This window comes from Gossypium hirsutum, unplaced genomic scaffold (assembly GCF_007990345.1).
Source record: "Gossypium hirsutum isolate 1008001.06 unplaced genomic scaffold, Gossypium_hirsutum_v2.1 scaffold_1047, whole genome shotgun sequence".
NCBI lineage: Eukaryota > Viridiplantae > Streptophyta > Magnoliopsida > Malvales > Malvaceae > Gossypium > Gossypium hirsutum.
Genome location: NW_024403423.1, coordinates 1 through 13,666, shown reverse-complemented (window position 1 = coordinate 13,666; position 13,666 = coordinate 1). Strand labels below are relative to the sequence as shown.

General features: G+C 32.7%; 1 protein-coding gene across 1 annotated transcript; it reads right to left on the bottom strand.

The window, feature by feature from the left end:
* Positions 1–380: 380 nt before the first annotated feature.
* LOC107896767 (zinc finger protein ZPR1) lies at positions 381–3,587 on the bottom strand (the record flags this gene model as incomplete). The annotated part of the gene is given in 12 exon segments (XM_041110557.1): positions 381–470; positions 545–615; positions 1,116–1,182; positions 1,539–1,797; positions 2,087–2,214; positions 2,296–2,355; positions 2,503–2,559; positions 2,700–2,744; positions 2,901–2,982; positions 3,069–3,109; positions 3,173–3,217; positions 3,322–3,587. Coding segments are annotated over 12 exon segments (1,071 nt in total), but the record flags the coding sequence as incomplete, so codon positions are not given.
* Positions 3,588–13,666: the final 10,079 nt, after the last annotated feature.

Below are 13,666 nucleotides of genomic sequence, written 5' to 3'. Positions count from 1 at the left end.
TACATTTCACTATCATATTCAGAAAAGAAAATTGTCTACATCAAATACAAATTGCCACTAGACACCCTTCTCAAAGGAAGGCTGCCTTGGCCAAAACATAACTTTGTAGATTTACCTCAACAAATTACATCCGCAAAGATCTAAAAACTCTTAAACATTGAATTAAGAACTAGTGACTATTGCAAACAAACGCACTATATTTGTCTTGTTAACTCGTGCATTGTTGCAAAAAAGAGAGGAAAAAAAGGGAATACCAGTCTATGTAGGCATAAAGAATTTAACTTGCGCAAACAAACAAGTAGGAAATGCAGCATTTTGTTGAGAAACTAGTCATTAACACAATGCACTACGAAAAATGATATTGTGTCATCAGAACAAACCTTTATAACATCACGGCTTAAATCATTGATGTTTTTCACAGACAGGGTTATTCTCTTTCCCTTGTCAGGAATTGCCCCACCAGGTTTCAACTGCAAGTTAAGCATGGTTAATAACGACAAAGTAATTGGGCTAAAAGACTAGTAAGAGCAAAATCATCACCAACCTCAGAATTTCTGTAGCCACAAGCATCGCATGTGGATGCCATGACAATAACTTCTTGAAAATATGGAATCCCTGTATGTGGTTAAGCTCAACAAAGTTATAGATAAAACTTTGTAATAGACCATATGTGACGACACCTGATTCAGATAAAATGGCTTTGCAACAATATTCTTAAGTCTGTAACCAAGATGCCAACAGACCAAGAGGTCTGGGCAGGGAGGGGGATATGTGCTTGTCGTGACCATAAAATAAGATAAATGTATCATTAAATCATTACTCCAGATCAGACATCTGAGATGCAAGCATCTTTCCACTTGACACTCATGTTAACAGTACTCATGAAGAACCATTAGAATCTGCTTCACCTCCTCTATAATTGCTATGATAAAGCAACATATCAATATTCGAAACATCTACAACTTCCATACTTTATATGAGCAAGACAAAAATGGAAAGCACAATGAACAAATAACTAGTCACTTTTAATCAAATTCAGATACACTCATCATGTATAGCACTAAAACTGGATCAGATCATGTAGCAGAAATAACCATGACAATTACAGAGGATACTAGTTACAAACATCCGAGTCTCACATCTGGCAGCACAGGCTCCACATGTTGATGGGAAAGTCATCACCTACTTCAAGGCAAGAAAAAGTACCAGAAAAAATAGGTATAAGGGGAATTTAAGACAAAATGGTAAATCCTAGTATACAATAAAATTAAGCATACTTAGATAGAGGGGTGTGTGTGTTTTCTTTTTCATTTAAATGAAGATAGCAACTTTAAGGAGAGAAGTGAAAAGGAAGAGACTAAATTGCCAGTGCCAATCACAATCCCTCTCTCCCTCTCCTATCTTTCTTTGTTTTTGGAATTCAAACAATAAGAGGTTAATGCACTACACTTAAAATCACTTGTCTTCACCTCTCATCAATTTGGTTCTTTTATTTCTTCCCATGAATCTATCTAATATAACAGTTGAAATTGGCTTACCTCTTCTGGTGCAGAATACCGGAATAAAGCCTCCACAATTTCAGCACTATTACTCTGAGCAATAGCCTTTTGACCAGCTGCCGCTCCTACTGATCCATGTGGTTGTCTTCTTATTTGATCAACATCATTGCTTGTTTCCTCCATAGCTGCATCAGCATTCAACTGTGACGGGTCAACAAGATATCCCAACAATGCTTGTTGTTCAGGAGTTCGATCATAGAATTTGATGCTCAATGATGGATCAGGAGATGGAGCAAACCTGATGACATTACAACATTCTAATGTAAGCTAGATTAAGGCAACTTAAGATTTTAAAATTTCTAAAACTCTATAGCTATCCAATCAAAAGTGTAGTCAAATAAATTTTCTAGTTCAAGCTAAAAAATAAGCAAAAAGAATTTAAAATTTCAGTTCTTGTCCGGTGACAAACACTCTGATCATTTACATGGAAACGACTACTTTTCATTTGAACAATCCATCATGCCTAAAGCATAAGCACATAAATAAAAACATAAAAGGTCATTAAAAAATAAAGTTTTTCCTCTTACGGGTTCTCAATAAAGCTGTTTCCAGCAGGGTCATCCAAGATGAAGGTGAAAGGTGACTCCCCTGTTCCGCAAGCTCTCAGCTTCAACAAAAACTGGTCAATTGCCTCTCCAGTTTGAGGATCCACTTTCTGTCCAGTAAAATCAAATCAGGTCAAGTACCGAAAACTACATAACATCAATCAACATTGAATGTCAATCACAAAATAAACCTTGCGTTCTTCTTGAAGGGCCTGCAGTCCATCTATAGCTCGTACTAGTATTCCTTCCACCTAGAAGCATTAGACAATATCTGAGTTGATTGCAAAAATAAGATGAAGAAAATCCAAAATATATATTGGATAAATGGGTGGCCTCTGTGAAGCACCGAACAGATAAATACAGCATAAACGTAATAGGCAAGAGAATCGAGTAAATACCGTTGATAAACTTCCCCGTTGAGCCTCAGGAGGGATCTCAAAATCCAGTTCAGGGATCTACAAGAAGAAATAAACCATGTAGGAAAAAAGGAACAATTCAAAATATTTTAGTTGAGACATATATATTGGAGCCAATCCTCGATGAAACATAAACAGAAATATAAAATTGAGTTCATGATCATTGCAAGAAAATGTACCTTTATGGTAGCAGACTCGGATTTCACCACTTGTCGGCTAAACAACTACATTAAAGAGACGTATTAGTATGGCGTAGTTACCACTTATTACAGCTAGTGCTTCTTCAAATCGTAGACAAAGCTTACGGAAAAACACATAAAACAATATAAAACATAAAGAAAGCATTGAACTTTATATTAGAATCAAGAACTAACGACAACCTTGGGATCTCCTGGTTGGACCTCCAAACGGTAATGGCATCCCTTTGGTTGAATTTCACCAGCAAATTGAACTTCATTGTTCCTAATATATACAAATAGAAGCGTTTAAAAAAACTTTTCAAAAGGAACATCAGTTTTAAGCATATAGTAAGTAACAAACGAGATTACCTTTCACCACAATGCGGGCATTCAAAAGCAGAGAGCAAGACCTGAAAGCCAAAAACATAAATCACTAAAAAAAAGGGAAAAGAGTTCAACGCTTTGATAATTACCTTCCTAAAATGAGGAATTGAGGTCAATAAAAACCTTGTTATTCCCTGTATAAAAAAATCAAATAAATACAAACGACAATGATGAAATAAAAAAAAAAGAACTAAATTCATAATAAATATTAAAAGGAGAGAGAGAAAGAAAGAAGTACATTCTGGGTGCAGCGCATGCAGAGGCTTTCGACTTGATAAAGAGGAGCGGCGTTATCGTCATCAGCAGATATAGCTTCAGCTACTGAACCGACGTCGTCTACTATTTTCTCTTTATTGCCTTCCATCTCTGTCTGGTTTCCTTTTTTCTTCGACCTTGTAATATTATATCAGCCAGCCGCGGAGACGAAGAAGGAGAAGAACGGCGGACAAATGTAAGAAAGGAAAGGCTTCGAGGAGTTTCCTGAGGTCTCTCAATAGTTTTAGTTTAGACACAATCTGGAGAAGCCCAAACTCAAAGCCCGCTTGTCGTTGACTGTTATCAGATTGGTCAAACCAACGAGTTGACACGTCAGCATTATCTTTCTTATATAAGACTAAAGGCAAATTTAAGAAACTTTAATTGAAATTAGAGACATGAATTGAGTTTCGGTTGGAATTCTATTTGAGGTAAATATTGAATGGTTGGACTTCCATTCAAATTACACTTGTTTGTTAAAAGTAAGTCTATGAGTTTGATTTTTGAAAATATAATTATGTTTTTTTTTATTTTTTTACTTTTGATTTTTATTGTTTTTAAATTGAAAATTACATTTTGCTAATTAAAAATAATTTTTTATTTTCAATTATAAAAACATAAAACATGATTGGTACCCTATTTTTTTAGAATAGAAAGATAAAAAATAAAATAAAAACTGACATTTAAATTAAGGTGAATTCATTAATTAAATTTAAAATTAAAAACTCGTTTAATTTTTTTCAAATTTTATAAAAATATTTTTTTGTTTTCCAAAAACCATTCTCAAAATTTTCAAATATTTATTCCATTTTGTTAAAATTTAAGAACTAAAATGTTCTCTTTCTCCTCAAGTTAAGATATAGATATTTAAATTAAACTTACTTAATAATTTGAGTTGCTTAAACTCTAACAAAAACTCGTCTAGTGAGGTAGAACCAACTAAAACTATATAGTATACTCATATGCTTATACCAAAAATTATTGGGTTCACAACCTAACAATCCGTCATTGGCAGATACTAATAGGAAGGTCCTTTACACAAAACTTACTAAAAGAATCCACTGTTTGGCGGGTTTCCCACAATGACCACGCCAACACATATGGACATGTAACCTATACTTCGTGAAAAGACGAATCCTTCAACCAAGTTATTATAGACTTACCCGATTAGCCAAACAGTCCACTAATCATGGCGTGAAAACCAACACTTAACACAACACTGAGAGATAGGGCATAAATCAGCCTTCCCTAACTTATACTTAACCAACACTCTGCCCACACATATCACCAACAAGGACTACATCGGGCGGGATGTTACATGAATAATAACCTTCGGTGCCGCCATTACCCTTGGCTATACCAACGTCAAATCAACAACCAATCATTGGGTCTTGGACTAAAAAAATAATTTTGGTAGGTGTCGTCGTTACCAATGCTTGAAATAAGAAAATATTAAAAAAACAAAGGAAAAAATAATATATATGTTAGGCCCATGACCTGAAGGGTCAACTCAAGTCAGGTGGCAAGCTCATTTAGACAAGGAGCTTGGCGGCACCGAGCCTGCCACTAACCCAATTTGACCCTTCGAGTCACGGCCTTCAAACCTCCCCCACTGTTCCCACTATAAATACATACACTACACCACATAGCCCCTCCAGCCCTCAATTTATTATTTAAAAAGAATATCAACCTTTTCGTTTTTATTTTAGTGTTCTGAAAAAAAAACTAAATTCTTTGCAATTGATAAAAGAAATTGTGGATTTTATTCATTCGGAAGTTAGAAAAGAAACTTGAAATTTTCAATTGATACTCAAAATTTGTCTTCCGTGATTTCAATTTTTGAATAGATATGTGGACCCATTTACCCAAAAAGATCCATTTCCAAACAAAATTATGAAAATGGGCCAATTAACAAATTATTTATGGAAAATGGCCAGTCTTGGAAAAACGTGTCTACGTGACCGCATTTTAGGAGGGAAAATCCAGTAAAGTGCACCCCTGGGGGAGCGCTTTGTGCCACGTCAGCAAATTGCGCCTATGTGGACGCGTTTTGCTGACGTAGCACAAAGCTCTCCCCCAGGGGCACGCTTTGCTGGACTTTTATATTTAGGGATATTTACATGTTTAGTCCCTAAGGTTTTTTAGGATTCTTAGGGTTAGGGTTTTGCTAAAATAAGTTAGGATTTAGTGGTTATTTTTTTAAAAAAAAATAGGTTAGGGTTTAAAATTTTAGTAGATTTTTAAAATAAATCAGGATTTTATTTTATAAAATTATTTAAATTAGGGTTTATGATTTTAAATGAATTAATAAATTAAGGTTTAAAGGTTTAAATAAATAAAATTAGGGTTTTAAATAAATTAAACTAAGATTTATGGTGTTTAAATAAATAAATTAAATTAGGGTTCTAGTGTTTTAAATAATTTAAATTAGGGTTTATGGTTAAAATTAATTAATTAGGGTTTAGTTTTTTTAAAATAACATTGAGTTTATTTTTTTAACAAAATTGACTATTTAGACATTGAAAAAATAATTTTGAGAAGACGTTTCTAAACAAATAGTGTAAAAAATACTTCAAGAATGATGCACTGTCAGCAAAATTATAGAAAAAAATCTCCCACGTGGACGCTCTTTTTCTATAGTAGTTCCTAAAAAAATAATTTTGAGAAGACGTTTCTGAACAAATAGTGTCAAAAACACTTCAAGAAGGATGCACTGTCAGCAAAATTTCTGAAAAAAACTCCCACGTGGACGCCCTTTTTCTATAGTAGTTCCTGAAAAAATAATTTTGAGAAGACGTTTCTGAACAAATAGTGTCAAAAACACTTCAAGCAGAATGCACTGTCAGCAAAATTTCTAAAAAAAGCTCCCACGTGGACGCCCTTTTTCTATAGTAGTTCATGCTTGGCCTTAGGCTATATAAACAAGGCAAATATCATTCTCAGGTTACATAAGTTACAGCAAGAAAAATTAGAAAGACTAACATAATAAAAATTGAAGATGAGTGAATGTATTAGTGCTGTTATTTACTATGATGGTGAAGTCCGTGACACCGAGAACGATGTTTTTTTTTTATCAGAAAACACAGCTCAAATGGCTTTTAACTAGAGTATAGCTTTTATAGAATTTCGTAAAAGAATTAGGTTCAAAATCTTTGGAACGATGCCAAGTAGGGTTTTTTCTATTAAGTATCAATTTTGTGCTTCGATTGATCCCGTGACATATGATGCATTTAATATCAAAGATGTTTGTAGCTTTGAGGCGATGGTGCAGACTCATATCGCTAGTGGACACCCTATCTTGATATATATGTTCAATTTTCATTGCCAAATAAAACATTTACGACTTCAACATCAACTGTTGTTCGAGAGGAATACACGACCTGTAACGTCCCCTAACCCCATACCGTCGCCGGAACAGGGTTACGAGACATTACAAGTCAGTACAGTACAATACAGACATTAATTAAATATAAACGTTCAAACTCATCATAATTTAAGATGTCGTCCCTTTAATGGGCCCTCGCGGTCTAATATAAACAGTAAAATCAATTCGGAACTAATTTTGAATTACTACGAATTTTTCTTTCAAATTTCAAATTCATACTATATACCTTTGCCAACCATAATTTACTTATTTTATCAATACTTTCACAACCTAAATGACTCTCATAAGACATCCTAGGTACATGCCATTACCAATACTCAACATACTTTACCTCATTAAATTCGGGATCGGCCTGGGATACTGATTCAACGGTCTAACCTTAACCTGCGCACAGAAACAAACCGTACGCTGAGTATACACTCAGTGTATTTCTATAATCCGAACACTTAAACAATTATAAAACATATTAATTTTATATATTGAACTATTCAAACTCAATGAGTATTCAAACATTCACTTTCCAACCAATGTTTTGGTCTACTTTAAATTCAAATCATTTATTATTTTTCAATAACAATTAATCAATCAGTAATATTCATTAACAACTAGTCAATCAGAATGATTATTTATTCAGTAACAGTCAGTTATTCGGTAACAATCAATTATTCAATAATAATCAGTTATTCAGTAACAGTCGATCTTTCCAGTTCCTTTATTTACCCCTATTAACATGACTCGGACTCAGACGGATACACGGATCCAACCAACACACTAGTATGGCACATAGTGCCTCATCGGCCGAAGCCGAAACAGTAACAGTAACAGTAGCAGTATGGTACACAGAGTACCTCATCAGAACAAATTCGAAACAGTAACAGTAACATTACGGTACACAGAGTACCTCATCGGAACAAATCCAAAACAGTAACAGTAATGGTAACAGTAACAATATCCGACACACAAAGTGCCAAATCGGTAACAGTAACGGTAACAGTAATAGTAGTCGGCACAGAAGTGCCTGATCAGTAAGCCGGCAAAACCCGTACTCTTCCATATCCTATGGCATGCCAACTATATCCGACTAGTCCGACTAGTTAATAGGGTATTTAATTCATTTTTCAGTTTTCAATTAATTCATATTTTAATTAATTAACTATATATTTTCAATTCAATATAATTCCATTCACTTTTCACTAATAAATATTCAATTTCATAATAATCACAATTTTCTATCAATTTTATCACACTTCCAACTACATATATTTTCCAATATAACAAATATTTATTATTCAATTTCTACATCAATATTCATTTCAATTCAACATTTATATATATATTCATAAATCAATTCAATATAAATTTATAACACACTAAATTAATCCATTCCATTATAGACACAATAATTCTCACTTCAACATTTATTAATTGCATTGAATAAAAAAATATAACAATTAATAACTAGATTCGGATTATAGAAATACAAACCATAATTTTTGAGCTAACTCCCGTTGACTTGTCTTGTCCTTTTAGCCGAGATTTCCGGTACCACATTGACTATGAAATTAATACAATTCATAATCATTAATATATTACTAATTTATATCTTGAGTTACAGAATTCTAAATTAAGATCCACTAATTTTTCCTGAAACTATACTCACAAATCTTCTTACCATAAAATTTTTAGAATTTTGGTTTAGCCATTAAGTACAGTTTATTCTTTAAATTCACCCCTATTCTACTATCTGACAGTTTCGACCCTTCTTCACTAAAAATTAATTATCTCACGGTACAGAACTCAGATAATATTCCCATTGATTTCTCCTGAAAATAGACTTATTAGGAATTCTAAACATATAACATTAAGCCTCTAATTATTTTTCTCCAATTTTTGATGATTTCCAAAGTCAGAACAGAGGAACCCGAATTCATTCTGACCTTGTCTCACAAAATTCATTATATCTTATAATTTACAATTCAATTGCTTATACCGTTTCTTCTATAAGAAACTAGACTCAATAAGCTTTAAATACATATTTTATTAATCCTATAATTCAATTTATACAATTTTTGGTGATTTTTCAAACTTAGACTACTACTGCTGTCCAAAATAGTCTTAGTGCAAAATGTTGATTTTTTACTTTTAATTTCAATTTAATCCTAACTAAATTCAGTTACTTTTCTATCTTAATTCATACTTTATTTCTACTCAATTTTTAACCAACTTAGACATAATTATATATTTTTCATCATAAAACCATTATTTCGAAATTCTTTCAATTTAGTCCTTAAAGCATAAAACTTATGAATCACTTTACAATTCATCCTTATTTCATTTCTAACTTGAATTTCTATCAATTTAGCCCTTAATTCATCATTTTACTCAACATGAACATTATCTAGAAATCTAATAACTTTCAAAATATCAACTTAATTTCATCAAAATCTTGTTCCAAAACTCTAAACATCAAAATTAAGTAAAAATGGCTAAATTGACTTACCAATTAAACTTTCAACCTTGAAATCTAAATTCCTTTCTCCCTTTCTTTCTTTTCTTTCCTTCCTTGCTCTCTGTTTCGTTCATTCTGTTTCTTTTCTATCTTTATTTTTCATTTGTTTTCATTTGTTTTACTTTATATATATTATATATATATAAAATATGTTAACTTAATAAATATCTAATTAATATCAAATATTTATTTTACATTTGTATCCATTTATTATCCACACACTTGTCATAATTTAATATATTTATTACATAAAAATCTTATAATATAAATATTTAATTAATAAATATCTTTTATAAATAATAAATATCTACTAATAATTAAATATACATATTACAAATGTATGTATTCAATTATTACACATGTATTTTATAATTACCACACATTTGTCATTATTTTAATTTATTTCATAATATAATATAATATTAATATATTAATAATTATAGCAATAATTTAATATTTAAATATATATCTATTTATTATCAAATACTTATATCAAATCATTTTCATACACTTGTCTTTCTTTTATTTATTTATCATATAATATCAATTAATAATAATAAATACATTAATACTTACTTAAATAATAAGTAAATACATACATGTATTACAAATGTATGTACATTATTTATCACACATGTATTTATTTTTATCACACACTTGGCACTCACTTTGGCTTATTTGCTTATTTAATCCCCTCAATTTTCTTTATTCTATAATTAAACTTTCACACTTCATTCAATTTAATCATTTTATCCATTTATCCTTAATTAAGCTAAATTTACTTCATTAAACTCTAATTAACCACTCGACTAACTTCATAAATATTTTTAATAATTATTTACTAATCCATTTTTCAGAAATGGAGACCCGAAAATACATTTTCTGATAACCTTAAATTCGGGTCTTTACACGACCCCTAGCCGACACTCCGTTGTGGGAGCAGAACACGAAGAGCGCCTGTGTTTGGTGGCAGTATGGAAAACACAAATCCTGCACGACACTCGGTAGTGGATGGACATGCACATCGGTGGGTCGATGTTCGATGCTGGAAATACTATTGGGAATGACATCAACTTCTAGTGGTTGACAACCCACATCTGATTGGGGACGTTACAAAACATCCACAAGAAGGATGATGTATTCCCTACGACGTCCACCAGTGAGGGACCTCGTACATTGCAGATCATAGTGGGTTGGATGATGAGTCCAATGTGGATCCACCTCGAGAGCCCGGCCCCGATGGTGCAGAACTTGCTTTATTTTGAACCAGAGCCTGTTCCATCTGAACTTGAAGACGTTGAAAGGGTTCAATAAAGAAGAATAAAATTCGTGATCAGGCGTACTCGTCTCCAGCCACCTGCATAATATCGACATGTGACAATAATGTTGGAGTTTCCAGAGTACCACACAAACCATGATCGTACAAGTTCGTCGTTTGATTCAGGTGATTTGAAGTTGGTAATGAGTTTTCCAGTAAGGATAGTTCTTGGTGCTTAAACAATATAGCATCAATTACAGGTTAACTACAACGTGGTTAAATCCAAATCCGAGAAGTTCGAGCCAAGTATGCAGTGCAAGACATACATGTTCATGGAAATCATGGCTTCTCTAAGAAAATGATAGGCTTGTGGGAGATAAAAAAAATACAAAGGTCCACATACCTGTATTGTCGACAGTATCACTGGTATTTAGGGTTTTGAATAATAATATTATTACTTAATGTTGCATTATTTAACGTAATCCGTTGATAGGTGTCTTATAAGATCATCCCAAGATAGATTCAGGCATGATAGCTACCTTAATACTACCGATGTTGAATGCGGATCCTAAGACTTCTGTGTCATGCATAATTGCCAGTATTCGTAGCCAATTGAGGTACACGCCCTCTTACCGCAAGATTTAGATAGCTAAGCAAAAGGCACTGAAAAAGATGCATAGTGGCAGGACGCTTCATATAATGAGGTTTGGCAGTGGTGTCAGGTGCTGGAGAGGTACGTCCTAAGTTGCATAACAGACCTTGAAACGGTCCCTATAACAGTCCGGTTTGACCCTAGTCGGAATAGTGGTTTCGGGACCACAAATTCGAGTTAGAGAAATATTTTAATATATTTTCCGTGTCTATTATAAGTAAATTGGCATGTGTAAAAATCTTGTGTAAAAATTTAACTATTGTGTGCTTAATTTTCAAAAAGGACCTAATCGCGAAAAAGGTAAAAGCTGTGTGCTAGATGTTAAAAGTGCTTATTGACTTGGCTTATAATTGTGAGGTATTTAGGTAGTTATTTGACCAAATTTATGATTAAATGACAATAGTGGACATTAGTGGATGGCATATTAATGTTTTGATAAGGGTGATTTGAGAAAATGTATATTTAAGTAATTAAAATAATAAAAACATGAAACAAAGCCATTATCATCCTTGTTCTTGCCAAAAATACAAATAAAATAAAAGAAAAGAAGCCTTAAGGGTTCGGCTAGGTTAAAGCTCTATTTAGGTATAATTTTTGATCGGTTTTGATAATTTTTACGTTTTTGTGATCGTTGCTAGTGTACTATAAAGCCCATGTCTCAATTTTTAATTTTTTTGATGATTTTGAGTTAGTCATTGATGAAACTATGAAATTGTGATGTTAGTTGATGAATTATGAAAGGTAGTTTTGGGTTGACATATGTGTCTTGAATTTTGATGAAATTGAGTAAATTGGGCTAATTTGTAAAAATATTATTTTGAGGGACTAAAATATGAAATAAATAAAATGTGAGGCTTATATGAACACTATGAATATTCATCTAGGCATGTGTGCAAAGAACTTTTGTGTATTTGTAATTTGTAAAATAAGGACTACAGTGTCAAAATGCAAAAATGTGAGGGCTAGTTTGCAAAATGCCCTAATTTTGTATATATGGATTGTTTTGAATGATTTGGTCAATAAAAGGGTTAATTTTGAATACATTTAGATTAAGAAAAGAGGAATTCAGATTTAGACCGAGGGAAGTCGAAGATGGTAGAATAAACGTTCAAGTCGACAACTTCGAGTATGAGGTAAGTTCGTACGTAGAATATGACATTATAAGTACATATTTCTGTTTGATTATGCATAGATGTTTAAATAATTGAGATGAATGGATATGATGATGAATCGGAAGATTTGGCACTAAGTGTGCGTTTAAATTAAAGTGTGCGATTAAACTAGCTTGGCTACTTGAGGCACTAAGTGTGCGATACCGACTAGTCTCGGTTATTTGATATGGCACTAAGTGTGTGGAAATATTCTAGCTTCGGCTAACCTATAGCACTATGTGTGCGGATGTTTAAAATACGAATAAGCTATAGAAAGTCTTATAACCTTCAACAAGAAGTAAGTAGGAAAGTGAATAAGTACGAGAAGATCCAGGTATGTACGATACCTAAGTGGTAGATGATATTATGTATGTGAATTTCATTGAGTTGATATGATCTTATGGATTGACATTGTGCAAATACTCATATGTTTCATATAATGTTAATGATTGAGTACGAGCTTACTAAGCTTTTGAAAGCTTACTGTGTATGTGTGTTGAATTGTTTTGTAGATATCGAAGCTATTGCAAGCTCGGGGATCATCTAGATCATCAGTACACTATCGAACTTCATTTTGGTACTTTTGAAAATGTATATATATTTGAAGTATGCATGTATGGCTAGTAATTGTGGAAGTATGTTTTGTGATGTATATATATTTACCATTTGAATTGGCTAATTTGTGTTTAAACTCTAGTTGATAATGGTTTATGACATGTGATGTAATTTGAAATTGTAGTATGCTTAGTTGATAAAGAAAATGTAAGTGTGGTGAATTCATAGAATGATATTTATATGATTTGATATAATCTTACTATGTTCATTATAAATAGGTAAGTTTATACGTATGTAAATGGTTGATAATATTATGGATAATGTTGTTTTAGCAAAAATTGGTGATTGGATTATACATATATGCTTGTTCCATGCTTGTGGGTTGACCCAAAAATGGGGTAATTTGGCTTAAACAAGCCTCATTGTACCACAAGCCATAGACATGGCATGTCTGTTGCCGGGCTTAAGTCCAGTAGCTAGCTAAACCACAACGCTATAACAAACGGATGTCGTGGCCGTGGGAAAAGATAGTACATAAGCTCTATTTGGCACGGTGGTTCAGGGTTGTTTGGTGCCGTTGAAACACACGGCCTATACACGGGCGTGTGACCTTAACAGATGGAAAAATTCATGAGAAATTGGAATGTGTTCGGTTAGTCCCGACCCTACAATGTAATGGTCTCATTGACTAAGAAAGGGACTAAGTTTAGTGATCATAAAGACGATGTTACTTTGATGAAAGTGATTACGAAATGTTTCGATGTGCCAGTAATGCCCATAACCCCATCTTATTAAATATACCACACTACAGTATTCGA